Raw genomic sequence first — 26,379 nt, forward strand, 5'->3', positions numbered from 1 at the left:
TAATGCGGAATTCAAGGGAAAGAAATGGTGCAAAAGGAGCAAGTAGAAAAATACAGTTGACCACTAAATAAAATATTTCTTGTTTTACTGTTTTTTTTGCAGAAGAGATAGATCATCAGAAGATGAGTCTCAGTCTCTCAATGGACCACATTAATCATGTCAGATTACAAATTAATATGAAATGAAGCCAACAATATTCAGATGCATGTAATTTAAGCAGCTGCATGCAATATCTAAATGTTTTGAAGTGGATTCCAATCATGCAAATATACTCTGTCTACCATAGTTTGTGAGACACTGACACAAAAAAAGAAAAGCTCACCCAGTGACAATAAAATTCCATTTTTCTGTATGCAGATGTTTGATCACGATCTGTATTTTCTCTCAAACTCAGTTCTGCCTTTAAGATGCCCCTTCAGCTCTTCCCTAGTGTTCCAGTGATGCTTTCTGCTATGTCAGAACTAAAAATTGTTGTTACAGAAATTTCTTGTGTGGTGCTCCTGACCTGATCTCTAACATACCTTTATGCTCATGAATAAAGTGATGACAGCCAGGGTAAGTAATGTCTCCTAAGTGCTCATTGCTCATTCCTCATAACCTCCTTGATTCTCTCAATGAAGTCAGTGAATGCTACTGAATACCTGTGAAACTGAAGCACTCTTATACTTTTCAAGAAGACTGACTTATTACCTGTGACTCCTAGAATACTTCTTTCTGTGTCCAAAAGCCTTTTATGTTGTCTAAACGTTGACTCTCACATCTTAGCTGGTCTCAAAACTCCCTTCTAAAATCTTCTCTCAAAAGCTACAAATATATTGGAATTCAATTTGTTTCAGAATCACCTAAAATCTCTCTGCTCACTTGCAATGCTCGAAAACCAAACACCACAGAATGCCTCCCTAAGCTGTTTATCCAGGAGAAGGCTGACATCTGAAATCCTCTGAAGCTGAAGTTCTAGCCTTTTAGAAGCCTTTAATGCACTGCTCTAGATGAACACATATTGTATACTGTGTTTGCCCTTTTTTGTTCACATTCTCTACAACTTTTATTCTTTAACTTTTCATAAAGATATCCTGATATTTAATTAGAAATTGAAGACCTACTGTTTCACTAATGCATTCAAAAACATAAATGATCAATTCAGTTCAATTTATTTTTGTATAGCCTTCGTTATTGAGTATAGAATTAGAGCACTAATTTATTAGTGTATGCCAACAAAGTAAACTATTAAATCAAGAAATATTTACACACAAATATACAAATTACAATATGCAGTCAATCTGAGAAGTCTCAATTTGATTAACATGAACAAATCATGATAATAGAAAGTTCATAATAATGTAATTAAGTTAAGGTCAATTAAAAATGGAGGAAAGGAAAAAATACAAAACAGAAACACTCTACTCAATAATATTCATGCAGAAAATAAATGGGCCCATGGTTGGTTGTAACAGTTGTGATGAGCTAGGTTAACTCGCCATCCTGCCACTCCTGAGCACTCTGGACAATTGAAAAAGAAGCAGACTACATTCTTTTATGATTGAATCCTAAGGCAGTGAATATCTCTGGAGTCAATCAATCTGAACAGGAGATGCAGAGTAACTTTTGTTATCATCATCACTATATAGCTTTCCATTTAACATGTTCTGGAATTCTTCTTTCTGTGTAAGATGGCCTTCAATCACTTCACCTTTGCCTGACATTTTAAAGGCATGCATGAATTATTTTCTACCATGTCTACATTTCAAACATCTGCTGCATTACCTGCTTCTTTCTACTTTCCTCAGCATTTATATCCTGGAACTGAACAACACTATGTTGAAGGCTGGTGTATAATTCATAGCTGGTGCCCTCAATTATCAACTTTATCTCTCTGCTCTGACAGTTCCAGCGTGTTTATGTGCTTCATGTTTGTTATACTATGGGATTAAATCACACTACAAAATTTTGTAGCTTTTGCAAATTGCATTGATAGACCAGTTTTTGTTTCGCCCTAGTGAACTAATGGAGGACATTTTACTGTAAAGATTAAAATCTTTTGGATGAGCAACAAAGGTTAACTTAAGGTTGGAGACAAAGAGTACATGTCATCAATGGAGACCCTTAAGGATCAGAGGTAGGAACATTATTGTTTCTCATCCATATTAATGAACTACAACCTGATATTGATAGTAAAACTGTGAAATTCACAGAAGACAATAAAATTGGTAGGTCAGTAGATACTGAGGAGGCAGCAACACATTTCAAAATGACCTACAAAATTCTTCAAAACAAAGAAAATACTTAGAAAAGTACAAAGTGCTACATGCAGACAAAAGAAACCTCACTATACTTAGAAATACAAAACAGGCAACAACATCTAAAGAAAATTTGAACTTTTATGTTGAAGCAGTTTTGTTGAAGATATGGAAGAAGATGATCCGCTGTGGCAACCCCCAACGGGAGCAGCCAAAAGAAGAAGATGTTGAAGCAGTGTTGTCATTGACTATGCCATATGCATAAGCAACTGAAAGAGCAAATAAAATGTTAGAGCTTATTGTGAAAACTGTGTGATATAAATCAAGGAGGTCAAGCCCTAATGAGATTGCATCTATATACTGTGAGCAGGTCTAGTCACCAGGCTACAAAAAAAGACATGGCAGCACTAGAGGTTGTGTGGTGATGAGCCACCAAGCGCATTACAGAACAAAAGTGTATTTCTTACTCTGACAGACTAAGGTTATTACAGCTAAAGTCTTGAACAGAAGAAGATGTGCTGAGTACCTAATCCAGGTGTTCAAAATTCTGAGTGACTAATAATAAAAGATCTGGGAGACCTGTTTCAATTAAATAGTGAAGTGCATATTCAAGGCCACCACTAGAAATTAAGGAAGGAAGCAGTAACACAAAGAGCCTTGGAATCCAGAGCAAACTACTGGGTGAAGTTGGTGAAATGAAACCATTGACAGCTTTTAAAAAACATCTGGTTGAGAAACTTGGATATTTTTGCTGTTAGCTAACTAAATGAGCTTAAGAGACTGATTAGCATAATCTTGCTTGTCAAATGTCTAATGTTCTTGTTGTGGTTTTTTGAGATCAATGAAGCTTCCAAAACTCAAAAAAACACATTTTTCCCTCACGTAATATATTTCACACCAAATCAGAACTTTTTGCACAATTAAAAAAAAGAGTCTACTATTGGGACTAAAAGTAGTGTGGATGAATCTGTTATATTTCTAGTTCTGAAAAAAAAAGAAAAAAGAAAAATGCAACTCAAGAACAACCTCATTATATAAACCATCAAGTACATAAAACATTTCTTAGGCTTATTTAAGGTGTGATAGTGTGTGTAACTACCACTAAAGATATTTCAGACTGTCTATTAAACACTCTGCATAAAAAAGAAACACCAGACCACTTACTGAGAACCCACTCGGCCTCAGTATAACTAGTAGAGTTTTCACAGTGCATTTCCATACGACTCAATGAACTGCTCAAAGATCTGAATTAATGTTCAGCACTAGTTGCAATAAAAGAATTTCATAAAAGGCACTTTCTGTTGTTAGTCATTCTTCTTCAAAAAACTATGTAATGCCAGGTACTTCTCAGTTTATTTGATGCTAATGAAATTGTAAACTATTTGTTTGGTAATCATGCAAATAAGGCTGAAATTATATTCACAAAACTTTGCTTGTGTGTTTCTGTTGGTTCAACATAAAATATAGGCTGTAATTTATATTGTAGAAAGAGATTGTAATTGAGGTGGACAATCTAAAAGCCAGTACCAAAACTGTTACTACATTTCCCATCAGACAGAAAGAATGTGCTGGGGCTAATGGGAGGATGTTGTTATCACTGCACACAAAGATCTGTTGCCACCAAAACGGGATATCATCTAAGACTGCTGGTAAATCATTCTGCTCTGCAAAACTGGATAATAATTTTATTGCCTTGCTGGATTACAGCTTTTGTCTAGGAGTATGTCATTTTGTCTCATCATGGGTTATGTTTGGCTGTATTGAATTTCCCAAGACAGTTTTCCCTTGATTTTCATCTAGGCCCTTTTTGGAGGAATACAAGAGACCAAAAGCAGTATATGATGTTGCCAATCCCTATAGGAACAATGTTCCTTTCTTTCAACCCTCCAAAATATGTTTAAAATTCCAAAACATCCTTTTTTAATGATTTTCACAATTGCAAAACTGCATGTGAAACAAAATTTAGCAGCAGTTTCACGGAAATGTATGCAAAAAGAAACCTGGTTGTTTCGCTCACCCCTCCTATTATTATTTTATGATATATGATACATAACCAATGGAGTGAGACTCAGGCCATAGACAAGGACAGGGGCTGCCTGCTCCTTCTTGGTCAAACATGTACATAGAGAATTCTTTTCCACCGAGTGCATGTAACAATAACTGAGGAATGAACTGATGACACCACTTTTTTTAATCAAAGAAAAGAAAAGTATATCATTACCAAATGTGGTTGAGATAAGCCACTATGAAACAGCTTGCAATATTTTATTACCTACCAACTCACTGTTCAGAATAAGGTAGAAAAAGTGAGGATGGTGCCAGTAAATTTTACTGGACGGTTTATTCAAGTCCTTTTATAATGGGGCAGCTATAATTGTAGAATTTGTTGCCAATACAGCATCGTGAAGTAATTTCAAATCAACACTGAAGAAATCAACTTTGAGTAATCTTGGTATTATTATTGAATACTGCCACTGGTGCCTTCTCCTGTAATAGTAAGGGGACTTCTAGTTTTAGCTATGAACTTCATTCCCTCCCAGAATCCCTACTGCAGATGTTGTCCATGATCCATGAATTCAATTAGAAAAACACATAACTATTTGCTTTCTTACTTTAAGCCATTATACAAATATACTCGGGCAACACCAGGTACTTCGGCTAGTTTCAAATAAACATTTATGTAGAGAGAATGTTGTTTGTAATGCCTGATATCATGCTTCCAGTAAAGCTGGGAAAAATAAGTACTATCTTTAAACCTTTTTTTTATTTAATATTAAAATAGCACAGCTAAGAGGACCATGGTACTTGAAAGGCATAAAATGAACATGCACAGTTCAGTTCTGTATAATGTACTTTGACTCCAGTAGACATGCAAGTATCAAAGCTATTTACCACAGTATGTCACGGATAGGCAATTCCTTTTGATTGATCAATAATCTGTTGTCGTGTATGAAAATATATGAAAGATGAACCTGATCTGATAAAATAAAATAAAAAAGATGACTGAATAACATTTTGTGGGTAGGTGAGCTGGTATTTCATTTGAATAAGATGTAGTACTGTATATCTCACTGACACGTAAATTATTTACTATTAGGCTATGTTTAAATTTCAAAATATATTTTAAAAATCACAACTGGTACATCATAAGGTATAGAAGCAAAATGCCATCATAAATACTGTAATTCTTGGTATGAAATGGTCTTAATTTTGATGTTAATAAAATACATTCTACAGCAAAATTTTATTAATAGAAATTGAGCAATTTACTACATCTTCCTGGACTTTAACTGAAATTTAAAGACAGACCTGTTTAAATATGGGTGACATTTTTAAAAGAATCGGCTCAGCATGTGTGGAATCACCACTAACTATGGGATCATTAATCATTTGGCTGACTTTGTCCCTTCTAATGTATACAGTGCATCCGGAAGTATTCACAGCGCATCACTTTTTCCACATTTTGTTATGTTACATCCTTATTCCAAAATGGATTAAATTAATTTTTTTCCTCAGAATTCTACACACAACATCCCATAATGACAACGTGAAAAATGTTTACTTGAGGTTTTTGCAAATTTATTAAAAATAAAAAAATTGAGAAAGCACATGTACATAAGTACTCACAGCCTTTGCCATGAAGCTCAAAATTGAGCTCAGGTGCATCCTGTTTCCCTTGATCATCCTTGAGATGTTTCTGCAGCTTAATTGGAGTCCACCTGTGGTAAATTCAGTTGGTTGGACATGATTTGGAAAGGCACACACCTGTCTATATAAGGTCCCACAGTTGACAATTCATGTCAGAGCACAAACCAAGCATGAAGTCAAAGGAATTGTCTGTAGACCTCAGAGACAGGATTGTCTCGAGGCACAAATCTGGGGAAGGTTACAGAAAAATGTCTGCTGCGTTGATGGTCCCAATGAGCACAGTGGCCTCCATCATCCGTAAGTGGAAGAAGTTCGAAACCACCAGGACTCTTCCTAGAGCTGGTCAGCCATCTAAACGAAGTGATCGGGGGAGAAGGGCCTTAGTCAGGGAGGTGACCAAGAACCCGATGGTCACTCTGTCAGAGCTTCAGAGGTCCTCTGTGGAGAGAGGAGAACCTTACAGAAGGACAACCATCTCTGCAGCAGTCCACCAATCAGGCCTGTATGGTAGAGTGGCCAGACGGAAGCCACTCCCTAGTAAAAGGCACATGGCAGCCCGCCTGGAGTTTGCCAAAAGGCACCTGAAGGACTCTCAGACCATGAGAAAGAAAATTCTCTCGTCTGATGAGACAAAGATTAAACTCTTTGGTGTGAATGCCAGGCGTCACGTTTGGAGAAAACCAGGCACCACTCATCACCAGGCCAATACCATCCCTACAGTGAAGCGTGGTGGTGGCAGCATCATGCTGTGGGAATATTTTTCAGTGGCAAGGACTGGGAGACTAGTCAGGATAAAGGGAAAGATGACTGCAGCAATGTACAGAGACATCCTGGATGAAAACCTGCTCCAGAGTGCTCTTGACCTCAGACTGGGGCAATGGTTCATCTTTCAGCAGGACAATAACCCTAAGCACACAGCCAAGATATCAAAGGAGTGGCTTCAGGACAACTCTGTGAATGACCTTGAGTGGCCCAGCCAGAGCCCAGACTTGAATCCGATTGAACATCTCTGGAGAGATCTTAAAATGGCTGTGCACCGACGCTTCCCATCCAACCTGATGGAGCTTGAGAGGTGCTGCAAAGAGGAATGGGCGAAACTGGCCAAGGATAGGTGTGCCAAGCTTGTGGCTTCATATTCAACAAGACTTGAGTCTGTAATTGCTGCCAAAGGTGCATCGACAAAGTACTGAGCAAAGGCTGTGAATACTTATGTACATGGGATTTCTCAGTTTTTTTATTTTTAATGAATTTGCAAAAACTTCAAGTAAACTTTTTTCACGTTGTCATTATGGGGTGTTGTGTGTAGAATTCTGAGGAAAAAAATGAATTTAATCCATTTTGGAATAAGGCTGTAACATAACAAAATGTGGAAATTTTTGGAATATGTGGAAATGTGGAACGTGAAAAGAAAGCACTATCTTCACTACAGGAAGTAAATAAAGGCGCATTTCTGTATGTGAAAGGTATTTCACTTGTTTGTGACTTCCATAAAACGATGAACAATATGCACAGTTATAAAAGATCCAGCTTGAAATGTCAGCTTGGCTGACTGGTCAGTTTAATCAGATGAAACTCCACTTTGTTCTGCAGTTTCTGAGCAATCATAAAAGACTGGAAAAGCCCATCATGAAGGTTTTTATTCTGTATCACTGATTAAAACGAAAGCATTTAAAAGTTTAATCACAAAAGAGTGAAACATATTTGACAGAAAAAAAAAGGTATGTGTGTCCAATTTTGTAATCATGTTTTTAAAAAAAGCCAAAAGCAAAACAGCTAACACCCTGTATTCTTTTCTGGTCTAGTAACCAGTGTTTTTCCTTTTGGATAGCAGCAACTGTATCCTTATTCTAACTACTGGGACACATGGTAGTCTGAATACCAAGAGTTTAAGGATGAATCTTGGCCTCAAACCTTGTGCACAATCATGCCACCCATTATGTAGGGTCTAAATTGGTCACGCATAAAATAAGCCTATGAGCACAAGGGTGGCAACAAGTGGACTATAGCTTAACAAGTTGGCAGCAAGAAACTCAGAAGACAGGTTAAGGCCAGGAATTAATTATCATGTTCCATCCAAAACTACAGGAGGATCCAATGCTCTGCAGGTGAAAATAAAATACAATTAATATATTTTACAGAGGAGCCCTAAATAACCTGACAAAGAAAAGGTGGCATGTCACTGGAAAGAAGAATAATGCAAATTCAAAAGGGAAAACAAATCCTTAAATGATAAATTAATATCTCCCCTAACATTTCATATAAAGTCACCGGTGTGAGAATCTGGAACAAACTACCCAGTCTTTTAGTTAAAGTGGAAACCTTGAAAGCTTTTAAGAAATACCTAGATGAGATACTGGGACAAATTAGTTTTTATCTTCATTAATGGTCTCGTTTTGTTGGACAACTCTCTTAAGTTAATTCAAAGTCTCATGTACTAATGTCAAACGTTACATCATGATTTAGAAGCAATAGATATTTGTTACAAGCTTTAATAGCTTTATACATGTCAGGCAAAATGGTTAGAGCTGCTGCCTCATGGGTCTAATGGTCTAGGTTCAAATCCCTGCCTGTGAGAAGCCTGCACATCTTTCCAAGTCTGTGCAAGTTTTCCTTAGATATCCCAGTTTTGTGTCACCCATCCCAAAGATATGCAGGTTAGTTTCAGCTGTCATTTCTAAATCAACAATTATGAGAGATTATAATCTATATGGTCTGCAGCCATGGCCAAGGTTTGTTCTCGCCTTGAACTAAATTGCTGTTGGCATGGGCGCTGGCCCTCAGTGATCCTAGACTTGATGAAGCAGTTCCAGTAAAGGATTACTAGATGAATTAATAACCTAAGCATGATATTACTGGTAGTCAGTCATTATCCAACCAGCTATATCCTATCACAGGGTCATGGGGGTCTGCTGGAGCCAATCCCAGCCAACACTGGGTGCAAGGCAGAAACCAATCCCGGGCAGGGCGCCTATCACTGGTAGTGTAGATGCAAAATATTTTGCATGTTATATTCTGCAGTTTATTGTAATGATCTAATTGTAAAATGATTCTCAACCATATTGAAACAATCCTTCAATGATGGTGTGGTGGTGGAGACATTTTATACTTTTTCAAATACAAGATTTCAATTCCATATCAGGAATGTTATAAATATTAGTGCATAGCACAAAACTAACCTTTCTAAATATGCAGATTCTTCTAAATTCCATCTACTGTTGACATCTGCTTTTCATACGGCATACGAAAGGCTAATTTAATTAAAAATACTACAAACAGCAGTATTTCCAAAGTTACTAAAAGAATGCTGGCCTGCACACGAACAATCTCTTGAGGGATGATGAGCCAATAATTTCTACTAAAGCATTCTCACAACCTCAAAACCACATGAACAAGATTTCATAAATTTCATTGCAGTTGCCATGAAGCTGAATTTCATCCAGGCCCAAAATGTAATTGGAATAATGGCTGCTCTTTAAATAAGGTTACTTAGTTTAAAAATGAAGATCAATTTCATAAAAATATTTTCACATTTAGTTTTATATTGCTATGATTATGTTTTAGGAAAGGTTAATTCTTACTTCAGATAGCTTCAGATTGCTTCAAATTTGCCAAGGAATACCATAAATGCTGTAGTAGTGTTCCGACTGTAGCATACCATGTTTAAAAGGTGCATTTTTATGAATAACACAAAGTGCTGTATATAGTATGATGGAAACAATTTCTTTTTTATTGGATCATAGTATAGCTTTCCCCAAGTAGAAACACCAAGTACCTAATATTCACTGATGCAGGACAGTATGGACACAGGGTGCATTTTAATGACTGAAAAGCTCTCTGGTCAAAGAGGAATATTTAAGTAGGGGGCTTTATTTTTATCTGGGAAAATGAATGATTATTGTTTGACAGATAATGATGTTATAATACATTTCAGTATGTTTTTTGCTATTCTAAACAAAATAATATATTTACCAATCAATTTTCTGGACCACCTTATTATAATATAGGGCTCACAAAGAGCAGAACAAACATTTTGCCATGTTTGAATTCACTTCGGCAAGGCAGTCTCTTTATAAGATAACTGTACAGTATATTGCCCTTTCATTGTCTGGAAACCATAAATACATTAAAGTAATTTAATAAATTACCGGAAAAAAATTATATTTTGTATGAATATATAAATGATTAGTTACATTTGAACTTCCTTCTCCCCTGTTTTCTTACCATCATTTGACATGTTAAAAGATAGTAGAAAAATGATTATGCTTGAAATTTTTAAACATTATTGACGAAAACTTGTGGAAACAATTATTTGTTGATCAAATCCAAATTTTACTGGAACAGTCTCAACAAACACTATTGTCAGTGTAACTACAGAAATCAGTTAGTTAAAAGACAGCAGTTAATTAGACAACATCATTAGAATAGTAAAATACATGCAGATTTTACAAACCGTGTCTTTAGAGTGGCCCAGTAGGAAGAAATATGGGGAGCCATGCTTGTCACTTTTCATGCACATGGAGAGACTGGAAGGTACCATTCCTAAAGGAAGGGGAGGAACAGCCTGGGACCAGTCATTAGAATTAACAGAACCAGTGACATTGAGACAGTTAGTTAAAATAGTGTTTTTCAAAAGCTTTATTGTTAATTAGACCAAACACTTTGAAAATACTGATTGAGAAGCTAATACTAACTTAAAATTATATAATATTAATAGGTTTAACATGCCAGTCTAAGCAGTTAGACAGATTTGATCTATGTGGTTATTTGTCAAATAAATGTGATGAAATAAACAAGGCATTCTGAAGTGCTTGGGGTGCAGCCATCATTGCAGTGTGAATTATTGCAAAAAATCATACTGTACATTAACTGTTGGCTCTCATCCACAATTGTAGATTGATATTCTACATGAAGCCTGCACTGAGCTCCAAGTTCACATATTCACTAATAGTCTGCACTGTCAGTACAAAGACACTGGTTTCAATCCTGATTACTGCAGCACCTCAGCTTTGTGAGACAGGTTATGTGGCTTGTAGGTAAATGCATTGGCAGTGCAGCACAAGGTCATGGTCACTGATTCAGTCCATACTATTGACTCACTGTGTGACACTCAAGTCATGCAACCTGCCAGTGCTCCAACTGCAAGAATATGAAGTGAAAACATTTCTTCAAAGGGTTGTGATTTGTAAGTTACTTAAGACCTAACAAACAGCTACATAAACAGTAAATAAATAAAAATGTAAAGTCAGATTTCTTACTTCACCACTTCTAAACAGTATATATTGCTAGCATTATTAAAAATAACTGGTTTGTGGAAGAATACAGCTGTATGTTTTAAAAGAGGAAGATTGCCCATTTCGACATGTGGACTTATTACAGTTAAAAAAAAAATATGTATGTATGACATCTGAGGCCACTGCTGTGATGACATGCCTTCAAAATGAAGGGTGAGATATCCAAGTTGGAGATGGAGCAAGGAACTTATTTTTTCTACCTTATTCAAGGTGACACAAAATGCCTCTGACGAGCCAGAATAAAAAACTGACCATGAGCTCTGTGTTCTATCCTGTTCTGCTAGCTGAGACAGAATTCTAAAATTGAAAAAGGGGTGGAAATGCTTTTTTCAGAATGGTATGTACTGTGAAATGCATGGTACACCAACAAAGTTTCAGGAAACCAACATTCTATTTTTTTTTTCTTGAGCCTCTCAGACTCAAGCATTTGTGATCTTCTGGCTATGAAGGACCTGATTGTGCACCTCTAGAATCCAAGAATGCCACTGGAAATTAGCTGTTTTCTAGCAAAAAGAAGTCAGTGCCAAGCCTCATGAACCCACATGTTCTGTGTTGAAGTGTGTGTGTTCCATCTATTTTCAAGACTAGGTTCTGTGACACCAGCACAGCCCAAAGCATGACAGGGAAGGAGCTAGCAGCTGAGATGTTAGCATTTAACTAGTGCAAAATGGTCCATTAATCATCACAACAATTTAAGTCAACCTGAAGAACCATCTGTAAGACATATTTTTCTGCTAAGCAGGAGGAACCATTACCTTCACACCACAGCTCACATTTTAGCAGTTTACAAGCCAGATTATCACTGCAACTGTAGACACCAAATTTCAGCCTTAAGATGATGAACACTGGACTAAAACATACATTTTGTACAAACTCTGGATGGGACAACTTTGTATTACAAGGCACACCCGTGCACTCACACTGTGCTAATTTATCTATTGCAGTGTTTTCTTTGGGAAGGATTTTGGAATTCTGTATCAAAACAACACATTTGCACACTCCTATGTGAATGTAATTATGTGTATCCAATCTGTCACAAACTCTAGCCTTGTGCCCTCTCATATCACCAGTGGCTTTTAATCTGGATGGACAATTCAGTTTGCTTTCCACTATATATTACTTGTTAAATGTTCTGTCCAGCCGAGTACAAAATCTATTAGCTGTCCTACGTTAAACTATTACTTATTGAGGAACTGTGGAATATATTATGAAACAAAAATAATAATAATAAACATTCAAAAAAGTAAATAAGAAAGAAGACACCTGTACAAAAGCTACCTGAGCTTGTCACTTTAATTGGTGTCACTAACAATGACTGTTAAGCAGTTCTAGTCATTGTAACTATCTCCATATTTATGCAGCTTTCCAATAACAAATATTGAGTGAACTTGTGGTCCAATAGGAAACAAATACTGGCAATTTGATAATTTCATTTCACAGCTAATACCCTTCAGATAAGGTTTGTAAATCTTTAAATGTATGCCTAGAAATCCAGTCCACCAGGTCTGTGGCTTTCAGTGATTAAATGGTTTCCTTTTAATTGAATGTATACATACATAATTATTCATTTATTACTTTTAAACCTACACTACAAGTTGTCCTTTGGAACATGTTTCTTATACTTTACAGAAAGTATCATTATTGCACTATTTGAAAAAGTACATATAATTGCTGTTCCCTTTTAGTCTCCATGTGATACAATAAAAAGAGGGGGGAATACCATCCATCCATTATCCAACCCGCTATATCTTAATACAGGGTCATGGGGGTCTGCTGGAGCCAATCCCAACCAACACAGGGCGCAAGGCAGGAAACAAACCCTGAGCAGGGCACCAGCCCACCGCAGGGCGCGCGCACACACACACACACACACACACACACACACACACACACACACACACCCCAAGCACACACTAGGGACAATTTAGAATCGCCAATGCACCTAACCTGCATGTCTTTAGACTGTGGGAGGAAACCCACGCAGACATGGGGAGAACATTCAAACTCCACGCAGGGTGGACGATGGAAGCAATCCCAGGTCTCCTAACTGTGAGGCAGCAGCACTACCCACTGCGGGGTAAATACCCCAAATCAAATAAAAAGCTATACATGTATTTTGGAGACACCATTTTTAAACAACACCTTGATATAACATGCACATATAAACAAACATCTGCGGTGGGCTGGCGCCCTGCCCGGGGTTTGTTTCCTGCCTTGCACCCTGTGTTGGCTGGGATTGGATCCAGCAGACCCCCGTGACCCTGTATTAGGATATAGCGGGTTGGATAATGGATGGATGGATGGATATAAACAAACATATGGTGATGGCTTATTTGTTTCTCAACTCCAAGCCTACAGTGGTATAGGAGGCAGGATTTTTTATAGTTTAAGTTTTTATAATCAAGTTTGAAACAGAAAGGAGATATCTGCATCATTGACTTGACTTTTTATCTGCCTATGAAGCACTGCTACAGTATTTGTCAGACTAACCCAAGACGGATCCATGTTGAGACTAATCATTCTGAGAGACTATTACTTCAGTTCTCCACTTACAATAGATAGCAAATGATAAATAAAAGTAAAGGCAGATGCAAGGCAAGTTCTGGGGAGTACAATGAGACCATTAATTAGATGCACTACACTATGTGCACATAAAGGGCTCAAGATGCTGATAGCCTCAAGTACGTTTTCTCTCTTCGACTTCCTAGTCTCTCTGTCACTTCTAGAAATCTCTGTTTTGCATTGGCCTTTCTGATGTCTTCCCAGGCATGCTAAATTTTAATGCATCTCAGTTCTCAATCTTAAACTGTAGATGAACTTGACCCTCCAAACCTGTTGATATTCAGGTTTTTCATGATGTGACATGTTTTTACAAAGCATCTTGAGACCACTTAGATTTTTTACATCTCTGATCGTCTCTTGAACATCTGTAGCTGTGCTCACCCAGTACACTATAAAGTAACTTTGATAGTGTTCAAGTAGAAGTTTTTCATTTAGGGACTAACTATAATACTACATTTCTTATTCTCAGCTTTGTAATTTGTTTTCGAATGCTTACTAAGTTTGTGTAACTAGCAAATACATTAATGTAGAATGTAAACAGTATTCTCCGACAGAGAACAAAGAAGTAGAGGTTTGGAATTGCTAATCAGAAAGCAGTATCATTAAGTGGTAATTGGAGTTTTTAACCAGATTGTTTAATGGAATCTTGAAAGTGAGAGCATGCCTGAGGAGTGGAGAAGAAGTGTACTGGTGCAGTAACTACAGGGGAATAAAATTGATGAGCCACAGTATGAAGTTATGGGAAAGAGTAGTGGAAGCTAGGTTAAGAAGTGAGGTGATGACTAGGGAGCAGCAGTATGGTTTCATGCCAAGAAAGAGCACCACATGTTTGCTCTGAGGGTGTTGATGGAGAAGTATAGAGAAGGCCAGAAGGAGTTGCATTGCGTCTTTGTGGACCTGGAGAAAGCATATGACAGGGTGCCTCGAGAGGAGTTGTGGTATTGTATGTGGAAATTGGGAGTGGCAGAGAAGTACATAAGAGTTGTACAGGATATGTACGAGGGAAGTGCGACAGTGGTGAGGTCTGTGGTAGGAGTGACGGATGCATTCAGTGTGGAGGTGGGATTACATCAGGGATCGGCTCTGAGTCCTTTCTTATTTGCAATGGTGATGGACAGGTTGACAGATGAGATTAGACAGGAGTCCCCGTGGACTATGATGTTTGCTGTAGCGAGAGTAGGGAGCAGGTTGAGGAGACCCTGGAGAGGTGGAGATATGCTCTAGAGAAGAGAGGAATGAAGGTCAGTAGGAACAAGACAGAATACATGTGTGTAAATGAGAGAGAGGTCAGTGCAATGGTAAGGATGCAAGGAGTAGAGTTGGCGAAGGTGGATGAGTTTAAATACTTGGGATCAACAGTACAGAATAATGGGGATTGTGGAAGAGAGGTGAAAAAGAGAGTGCAGGCAGGGTGGAATGGGTGGAGAAGAATGTCAGGTGTAATTTGTGACAGATGGATATCAGCAAGAGTGAAAGGGAAGGTCTACAGGATGGTAATGAGACCAGCTATGTTATATGGGTTGGAGAGGGTGGCACTGACCATAAAACAGGAGACAGAGCTGGAGGTGGCAGAGTTAAAGATGCTAAGATTTGCACTGGGTGTGACAAGAATGGATAGGATTAGAAATGTGTACATTAGAGGGTCAGCTCAAGTTGGATGGTTGGGAGACAAAGTCAGAGGGGTGAGATTGCGTTGGTTTGGACGTGTGCAGAGGAGAGAATGCTGAGTATATTGGGAGAAGGATGCTAAGGATAGAGCTGCCAGGTAAGAGAAAAAGAGGAAGGCTTAAGAGAAGGTTTATGGATGTGATGAGAGAGGACATGCAGGTGATGGGAGTAACAGAACAAGATGCAGAGGACAGAAAGATATGGAAGAAGCGAAGAACTACTAATGGGAGCAGCCGAAAGAAGAAGATCTGAGGAACAAGAAGATTCTCTTCTTTACTGGTCATAACAACCATATAAACTATAACAGTAAAAGCCAGATCTTAAATAAAATAACTACTAAACCACAAAATAATACACATGTGCCAGCAGCCCTACAATGTTAAAGTGTCCTTAGAAACCAGTGAGATGACTTTGCCTAATCATAAATGGTGAGATGAAGAGAATGGAAAGATAAACTTGTAATTAAGAGAAAATAAAATTAGAAAAAAATATTAAAAATAAACCAAAATGATTGTAAACAGCTGTGGATCCTTAAAAATTGTACTTTGTAATCACTTAGCATGTATTATGATTTTCTTTTTTAAATCAACTTGGATAAAGGCATTTTCTAAATAAAGGATAATAAATAACTATTCAATACTTGATTGAATCAAAGTGGGGAAAAAGATACTGGTACATTGCACTTATGCTGCAATTAATCTAGTTTTACACAAATTAACAATTTTATCTGAAATGATCCACAAATCAAAAGAACATGCTGCAATTGTATATACTGTACAGTCTGTAGGAACAGCTGGAACACTTTTAAGTGACTTGGTCAAGGTTACATAGCGAGTCAGTGGTGGGGGCTAAACTGTGAATGAAATACCCATATTGGTTATTGGCTCATCACTCCATCGTCACTGCACTTGGCATCAACATCACATGTATACATGTTTGCTGGGTTTTTTATATATAGACACTTGCTGCCACCCTATAAATGAGTTCTACCTTGATTAACTAATTTTATAAGATGTGGCATTATACGCAAGAATAATTTATGTATATATTAATTCTCACTGAAAATTGAGCATATGTGATTGAGAAAGATAAAAAGAGAGGTGTTTTAGAATGTAACATGGAGGCCTTTTCCAGACCCAAGTTTCTTGCTCTGTAATTAAATGAAAAATTTATAAAGTTAGGAGAGAGTCTTTCCCAGAATATCAATGGTGGAGATGGGAATGAGGAAGCTAAGCGTAATCAAGCCTTACATGAGTCCATTGGCACTAACTCAATAAGCAGGTAAAAATCAGCAAAGGATAGTATAACGGCATGGAACAGAGTAGGACAGGGACATAAATAATCTGATTTGAAACAAAATTACTCCAGAAGGTAATAAAAAAAACCTAAATCAAAATTTAAAAATCAAATTTCACCTTTGAACAAGCATGGCTTGAAAAAGTGGACAAGAAGTTTAATCCAACCCTTTTTTTGCTTATAATGGGCCATAAAATCCTGTGCTATTACATGGTACTGTCAAGACATGCAAATTATCCTCCATTCCTTAGAGTCCTCCTTTCAAGGATTATCTGATAGCGCACCGAATTATAATGCAGCACTCTGTGCCATGGAATTAAGTCCAGAACTGACACAGCTCTGCAATGACAGTGCCATATTAAAATATAAATCATCATCTTCTGCTCCATTATTAAACATCAGGGTTCCAGTTCACTGAGCACGGAATAAAGGGAAACTTAAAATTTAGCTATAAAAATGAGGTTAAACTGAAACGCTGTACTCAATTATTGTTATTATCTTTGAGGGAAAACTGTAACAAGACCGTGTTCTAGTGACTTTTACAGTTGTCGCGTTGTGTAGTTTCATCCTGTTTTCTTCCAGGAAATATGTGATACCTGTACACACAGTATAATACTGAAATAATGACAAGGAACTGTTAAAGACATACTGCTGGATCCACATACTGTGTGGATAATCAAAAATTATTTTAATCAATGCAGCAGAGCATTTATTTATTTATTACTGAATCAGTCTAATGCATTTTGTGAGTCTGAACAAAATCTAAAACCAATGGAACTGAACAGCATGTACTGTCTGGTGTGCACTTTTCCTTTAAGTGGCCTTACCATGAGTCATTTGTGACGTTTTCTTTTTATAGCTCTCTCTTGATGGTTATAGTCTTAACATGAAATCCAGGCAAAGAATCCATTTATGCTCTGGAAATTATCTTTAAATGCAATGATGACACTTTGTCTCCCTTTGTTTTAACATTTCCAGTTCTGTAGTTGTCCTATTTTACTTTCCTAAGTGTTTTATGAGACTGCTCACTGTGACATACCATATAAAATAAATATGAATTGACTTATCGATAGCTCCATTGTAGTTTATAAAATAAAGCGCAAATGAAGTGTATCCTGGGAATAAAGAATGCGTCTGACTCACTCTTCTGCTGGTAACATAAGGAGCTTAAAATCCTGAGAAGCTTCCTTAGGAAGATTTCTTCCATTTCAGAAGCAAACTTAATTTTGAACATTATTGCTGCATTTTATGAGTACTTGTGCTAATTTGCTTTGGATAGAACCTGGTAATATATATATATAATAAATATTGAGTAAATTAAACTAGCAAAAAATGATCTTGTACTGTAACATGAATTTTATTTTAAACCTCATTTTGACGGTGATCAATAAAAAGGGGTCTACATAAAATAAGGATTGGTTCCATCCATCCATTTTCCAACCCGCTGAATCCGAACACAGGGTCACGGGGGTCTGCTGAAGCCAATCCCAGCCAACACAGGGCACAAGGCAGGAACCAATCTCGGGCAGGGTGCCAACCCACCGCAGGACACACACAAACACACCCACACACCAAGCACACACTAGGGCCAATTTAGAATCGCCAATCCACCTAACCTGCATGTCTTTGGACTGTGGGAGGAAACCGGAGTGCCCGGAGGAAACCCACGCAGACATGGGGAGAACATGCAAACTCCACGCAGGGAGGACCCGGGAAGCGAACCCAGGTCCCCAGATCTCCCAACTGCGAGGCAGCAGCGCTACCCACTGCGCCACCGTGCCGCCCTAAGGACTGCTTGAATTTTGTTAATCCATGAATTAAGTAACAGTGAGGTCTGTCTGTGTCAACATAAGGATTACTTTCATAACTCATGTTTAGGTAAACTAACAATGCCAGATTGGTCTGGTGTGACCGAGTATGGGTGAGTGTGTAATTGTGTCCTACAAATGTCCAAGCACCCATTTAAAGGTTTGTTTACATTTTTGTAAATCAACAAATTAGATTAAGTTAGTTTAGAAGCAGATAACTAAACATTTACCATAAGGTTTGCAAAGATGTAACAATATTTGGGCAGCTTAACAGCTAAAAAGGCTGTCTCTCAGTTAGTGGGTCCCAGATTTAATTCGAAGACCAGTCACTGTCTCTGTGGAGATTCCATATTCTTGTAATGTTTGGAAGCTCTCATTATTTCACAAAGACATGCTTGTCAGGTTAATTGGTAAGCTAGCTGGCAAGAGTCCACTTTTGCACGAATGTTCATTGTGCTTGATATATTGTAGGATATACACTGTACTGGATTGTACTGCATTGAGGTGAATTATATACTTTTTTTAACTAATTATTTTACCCTTAGAAGAAGATTAATTGGCCTGTAAAAACACTAACAGTTTTGAAAAAACTTCTTACGGTTGAATTTGCATGAATTGCTTTGTGGACATCAATTTTTTATTTAACTTTTAGGTAAGTCGGACACGGTGACGCAGTGGTAGCACTGCTGCCTCGCAGTAAGGAGACCTGGGTTCGCTTCCCGGTGTCCGCATGGGTTCCCTTCGGGTGCTCCGGTTTCCTCCCACAGTCCAAAGACATGCAGGTTAGGTGCATTGGCGATCCTAAATTGTCCCTAGTGTGTGCTTGGTGTGTGTGTGTGTGGGCTGGCGCCCTGCCTGGGGATTTATTCCTGCCTTGTGCCCTGTGTTAGCTGGGATTGGCTCCAGCAGACCCCCATGACCCTGTGTTAGGATATAGCGGGTTGGATAATGACTCACTGACTTTTAGGTAACAAAATGTTTTCTAAGCAACCTGCATGAATACTTAAAGGCATCTGACAAGACAATAATAATAATGAACTTTTTTCTTTGTAAATATTCATTAAGGTGTTAACTCATACATATAATAGACTTTATTTGCTACATTTGTTCTTTAATGCAAATGGCCTGCTCCTTGAACCAGCCAAACTCGTGGTTACAGCTCTACGAACAGTATAGTACATTCTACCTGGAGACAAGGCAAAAAGGTTTAGCTGTTGTTCATGTTCAAACAAACATCAGAATGGGCAAGATACAGTTTGTGACTTAAGCAACTTTTACTGCAGTGTGATTGCTGGTGCCAAGTGCAGTGAGTAGAACAGCAGTTCTGAACACAAAATGTGTTGGACCTTGAATCTGATGGCTTATAGCAGCAGATGGCTACGTCAGGATCCATTCCTGTCAGCTAAGAACAAGAAGATGAGGCTACAGTGGGCATGTGACCACCAAACCTGTATGACTGAAAAATGGAAAAACACCCCCTCGCTGCCAAATCTGCTATAACATGTAGATGGTAGGGTGAAAATTTGGTATAAATAGCCTAAATCTATCAAACCATCTGAATATTTAGCCTGGTAGTGCTAGTATAATGGGGTAGGGAATATTTCCTTGGTACATATTACAGGTTACTTAAGAATAGTTTCTGAAAACGTGCATCCCTTTAGGGCTCCAGTCTACCCAGTTTCACATGGACATGTTCAATAGTACTGTATAATGCACCATATCACCAAGTTCATTTAATCTTAACCTGGTTTGATGAACAGTACTTTCAGTTTATTCCAGCATCTTGCACATATCCTTAATCTATATTTAGTAGAGCACCTATGGGATAAGGTAGAATGGGAGGTTCACAGTATGAATGCACAACAGAAAGTCCATGATGTTACTGAGTAAGCATGGACCAAAATCACTAATGAATATTTTCACTGTCTTGTTGAATTGTTCTGGAGGCAACAGGAGGTTGTACTGTATGTTATACAAGATTGATGCACTCAGTTCATAGCACCAAGGAAATAATTTATTCTAAAAATTATGGCAGTTGGACTAACATATACTATCTACATATAGACAACTTTGTAAAAATGTGTGATCCAGAACTAAATGTTTAGGTTGTATTGACCACAAGATTACACTCTATATGCAGCACAACTTACTGTATATAGGATGAGAAATGTGGTATTTTGTTAATTTTAATATAACAATGATGCTGCCACACCAAGCTATTTCAGATATACCTTGAGTGTTATTCAAGGGCTACTGAAAGATCAAAAGCAAGAAGAAACACATACAGTATGTAAGAAAACAAAAATTTAGTTCAATAGATAATGGTTCTATATAGAATTTCTGTGCTTGCTAAACTCTAATATACAACAAGAAAATGAGAAAACCCACCATACTCCGGGACTTGTCCTGTTCCTCTCTTTAGTAGCAGGCGAACTCTTCTGCCTCCTGATTTGATGAGTTCAATTGCTCTGGCATGTGTCATGTCTCTTGTGCTTTCACCATTGATTTCTATGATTTGATCGCCAACCTGTCAAAAATAAAATATTATGTAATATCATCAAAGGCATTATATAATGTAAGCTTTCATTTAAATGTAGATGATCTATGAACTCCAGAATTATTCCAACAAACTGGTTCTCTGGGAAGACATTTAGACAAAAGGAGGTCTTTACATGCCTGGCCAGGAGAATTCAGGTTACAATCTGATTTCTTTATCAGATAGTATCGTGAAATGATTCACAATTAAGTGTGATCACAAGCTCTGTCCTGGCTCAAGAGAAAATAGCTTGTACTCTGCATGATGCCACAGTGGTCAGCTCTGCTGCATCACATCTCCAGGAAACTGGATTCAATTCCAGGCCTTATCATGATCTGCAGGGAGTTTGTCCTGCATGTCTTTGTTACTTGGCAATTCTAAACTGGGCTCTTAAGAGGGAGTATAATGGTGAGAGTGTGAGTGGGTTTCTCCTGCCCTTACACTCTAGCTAAGGCTGCAAGACATATCTCTGGTCCCCTTGTTCTTCTGTTGCATTAAGAAGATGCATTAATGGATCGATGGATAGTCTATATTCTTTCCGTATGTTCATATTTATAGGAGGAACAGTAAATTTCCTGTAACATTATGCATTGTGTTTCTGCTGCATATCATTACATATTCATTTTATTTATACTATAAATAAATATATTATATTAGATTTATAATACTCAAGGGTCAATTCAATCCAGTATTAAGAGAACTACTTCATTTAATACTAAAATAATGTTTTTATATTTGTAATGTGATGAAAGCTGTTCTTCTTCGGGACTTAGAACTGTTAGTGGCCCATTTGTTAAGGTTCTATGATGTTAGAATTTGAAAAATGATGCTGTTCATAAACTGATTGTTTCTGTATGCAGTATATATACAGTAAATACTACATCTATCAATATGTACTCAGTGCCCTAACTGAAAATATTAAATAAGGAGGAAGGGTGAACTAGAATTTAATCCGAAACCTTATTCTGACTATAGTTCTACTTTAAAACATAAGTGTGCATTTGTGTCTACTTTCCAAAATATTAATAATATACTATGGAGCTTTGATATTGTTTTTTGTATTTCTCTCAAAAGGCAGATTAGTTTTTTTTTTTTAAGTAATGGACCGTTTCTGTTTTGAAGGCACAGCAGTACATCTGATGTTACACGCTCAAATCAAATGACTCAACTTTTTGAAGTAAACATGTCTAATTATCTTGTTTGAAAAAAATATGTGCATTCAAACTGCAGTTTTGAACACTTTTGAAAAAGATATCAGTTATAATTAACTATTGTTACTATGAAAACAAAAAAGGCAGCCATCTGAATATGCTTTACATCATAGAATCACAAAAAAAAAAAAAAAAAAATGTCACAAGAAAAGAAATAAGTTCTCCAGCTGCGAGGAAAGGGAAACTATAATAATTTTAATTTAAACAAAAACTACTACCTTACTAAACTCTATGGATCTTCAATAAATGCAAACTCTGCTGTGAACCCAATACATTGAGATTAGGCTTTAGGTTCACCTGGTTTAAAAAAATATGCAGTTTGTTACAATACATGACTGTATACACCAAAAGCAATTGCCAATAATGAAGAATGTAAAGTTCTTATTACTTGGAATAAATATGCAATAGACAGATAGATAGATAGATAGATAGATAGATAGATAGATAGATAGATAGATAGATAGATAGATAGATAGATAGATAGATAGATAGATAGATAGATAGATAGATTCAATTGCACAGATTATGTCCTTCTTTTGAAGTGTATAATTTTAAGGGTATACAGATGTCCATGAGAACAAGAATCAGGACTTGTTTACAAGAAAATAAGATAGGAAGAATTGCTTTGTAAAACCATCTACACTTACAATCTTAAATGAACAAGTGTTTCACAAAAGTCTTTTCCTAGTGTAGTGTCTTATATAATTAATGAAATGTTATAATTCCACCTTCCATTTTATATTGTTTCTATAGCTGCATTTGTCTGCCAAAAATAAACCCATTCTGATGTCAGTTATTATTTAGGCACATTGAAAAAGGTTTTGTGACCTTCTTCAATGACATTCTTATTATTTTTCCCTAGATTAGTATGACATTAATTTGTCCTGAAATGTCTGTCTCATTTTGACATTTCTTGGCAGACTGGGTCATGTGACAGGATCCCATCTGATACTCTCATAGTTGGCCTGCATTAAGAAAATGGAACATTTTAATGTGCCCATCTCAAACTCTAGATTTAAGGTACATCCACTTGTTACTTTCATAAAATGACCCTTGCTATTAAATGACAAGTGTAACGGCACATATTGACGTTTGGATGGGAACATGTCCGAGTTTGTGGTAGCTGTGTAATACAGTATAATGTATGTTTACTGTGCATAGGCCCAGCATTTAGTGAAATTACACAGTTAATTGATAAATACATGAGTTATTTCCTGGCTTATCAGGATTCTGATTAGACATGCAATTCTGCTAGTGCCAAAAGATTTATTTAAAGCATATTGCTACTTTCTTCATGTTACATTTGTTGCATAGATGCATTATATTGTTCCCAGAAAAGTCATGTCACACAAAGTCAAATAATCAATGAAAACATAAATGGACTACAATTGAAATATGCTCTGTCATGCTAAGTAACGCATCAGAATCAATGCAAAAGGAATGTCAATCACCATTAAAATAATCAGATCATTTTCCTCCTGCCTTTTAGTAGTCATGGCACAGCCTTCCATCTTATAACAACATCATCAGAAATAAAAGCACGGTGCTACTAAATAAGGTTAGCATTATGCAGAAGTAAAAATGGACCTCCAAGCTGCATGCCATGAGTAAAAATCATTACAAGAAAAATTCGATTTTGAGCATTTGTAAACAGATGAATATTCTAGCAAGCATTAACAAATATTACAAATTAAAAAGAAAAAAGGCAGTTTAGCCATTGTTGCTAAACAGAAATAGCACAAATAGGCTGGATAATGTAACCACATGAAAATCCACTATCTAAATGCCCAGTAAACAGTTCATTCCATTTGCAGTCATAGGGAGGCTGGAGCTTATCTCAGGTGGCAGCAGGTACAAAGAAGGATTTCATCTCACATACGCACACTCGCTCACACTCAGTACTGCAAGCTTACATGAGGGTTCCAAGAAGCTGAACAACTTAACCATCAATGAGGAAAGAAACGTAAGTGAACATAAAGAGAACAGTCAAACTCTAGGCTACACATTTCCAGACATTCTTAGTGAATGAAGCCACTTCACTGGGTAGAGATAAACGTAGTATTAGTGTTGAGAGAACATTGTGGAGTTCGCTTCACCGTGAGTTCAGAGAAATCATGGAAATGTTTGATATATTTGCCAAATTCAGCAAATGCATTAAAGTCAATGGGGAAGTAGGGACTGAATTAGTTTTGATTGGATTGTAATTGTGCAATGGTCTTTTAAGTGTCCCTGGTGGCTAGGGAAAAGCGCATCGGCCATGCTGAACCAATTATTGTGGTCAAAAATGTTTTCTGAGCTGTAAGGCAGCATTGCTATCCACCGTACTTCAAAAAACAAAAGACACAGACGGAATGAGTACCACAGATAAAATACAAAAAATGGACAAAAATTTGCAATAAGTAAAAATATAGATCATTGTGCTCACAGAGTTCCACTCTCAGGGCAAACTTTGGACATGTCACGAAGTGGCTAGGTGAGACTGGATCATTCCAGTCTTTGAAGTTGCAGCTCCAGGCTCAGCAGGAACATCTTTGTTCCCATGTATCCCTGCAGATGCCAAACACTTTCTTCTTCCATCAAGAGCAAAGAAACGCCTTGTGAAAAATAATAATTTGTTTTTATTTTTACACAGCGTGTCATGTGTTTTCTGATGGGGGTGTGAGGAGGGTTCCTTTAAGGCCTGTTATGGGAATAGCAGCTGCACACATGGCTAATTTGCATGCATAATTAGCCATGCCGTTGTCTGCTGCCAGTGCACAGGGATCAGTGTTATGTATCTTGTGGCAGTTGTGGAACGAGCCCCGGGCACAGACAGGCAGACATGTTTTAAGCACCACCACATGTTTATTATACAGTCCACTATTTACAAAGTGCACACACAACCCCCCAAAACTCCCCCAAAGTCCAGGCCTTTCTCACTCTGCCTCTCTTCAGGTCCACCTCCACTCCTCTCCTCCGAGCTCTGTCCTGCTACACTCCCGACTCCAGCCATCGAATGGAGGGAGGCGGCCCCTTTTATAATCACCCGGATGTGCTCCAGGTGCCTCCCAACAATCTTCCACTGGCACTTCCCAGTGTGGCGGAAGTGCCGGCTGAGCACTCCGGGTGTCCAACATCCTCTTCCCCCTAGTACTTCCAGGTGTGGCGGAAGTGCTGAGGTCCAGGGCTCCAAAGGCATTGGGGCGCCCCCTGGCGGTGACCACGGGCCCCTACAGGGCTGAGCTTCAAAGCTCTGTACCCGTGGTCCCCAAAGCCACCAGGGCAGTCGCCCCCACATGGTCTGGGGGAGTCGTAAGCCCTTCTCTGGTCCTCCTGGACGTCCTGGCCAGGTACCACCCCCAGCCACCTGTGACACAGTAAATCTGATTATTTTCATTATAGTCAGTGAATGTGCCCCTCAAATGAAAATACTAAAAGTTTTTTTGTTTTTTTTTTAAACACATGCAGGATGGAAATCTGGCAGTGTTTCTCAAAATTTGTGGCTCTGGGAACTTTATCTTTTTAAAATCACCAATGACCCACATACAGCAATCAAAGTCTAAAAGCAGGTTTGAAAGGTTGAAACAGCTCTCAGTGGAACAGCGAGTTTTCCCCTTGGTGAAATGAGTGTGGTTAGAGACAGGAAAGATATTACCCAGTATCATCAAAAGCTTTGGTGGATGGGCACAGGGGGTGGTTTCAGAACATCTCAGCAGCTAAAATGCCATTTTTTCTGTGAGCTTGCAACCCAGTGACAGCCACATTTGCAACGAGTCGATTTTCTAATGTTGCTATAAAATTTCATTGTGCATCAATCACAGAATATTGTACATTGGGTACTGCTGTTGTCATATTCATTTTTTACATTTTTGACTTCAGAAATCTAAATATCAATATACTATAGCAACACACACAGCACTAAATGGCCAATGACAAAACCGTGCTTGAAACCCTTTATTGGAAGAACCCAAAATAAACACACACAACAGTAAATTACATCGATTTCAAATTTCCAATTTTTTCCTGTAAGACAGACAGACTCTATTGTCTGTGCCTCAACAATTGGTGTGTCCTATTTCACCTTTTTCTTTTCTTTGAACATTCAGATCACAGTACAGCAATAGGCATGAGTGTATCTCTTTT

At 37.7% G+C, this 26,379-nt stretch overlaps 1 protein-coding gene across 1 annotated transcript in view; it reads right to left on the reverse strand.

Moving 5' to 3' along the window:
- The window catches only part of magi2a (membrane associated guanylate kinase, WW and PDZ domain containing 2a), a 1,178,725-nt gene that overhangs the window by 30,154 nt on the left and 1,122,192 nt on the right, over positions 1–26,379 (reverse strand). Inside the window, exon 21 of the mRNA XM_051924022.1 lies at positions 20,899–21,037. Within this exon, the coding sequence (XP_051779982.1) occupies positions 20,899–21,037 (139 nt within the window). The remainder of the gene's footprint in view (positions 1–20,898; positions 21,038–26,379) is intronic.

This window comes from Erpetoichthys calabaricus, chromosome 1 (genome assembly GCF_900747795.2).
Source record: "Erpetoichthys calabaricus chromosome 1, fErpCal1.3, whole genome shotgun sequence".
In the NCBI taxonomy this organism is placed as follows: domain Eukaryota; kingdom Metazoa; phylum Chordata; class Cladistia; order Polypteriformes; family Polypteridae; genus Erpetoichthys; species Erpetoichthys calabaricus.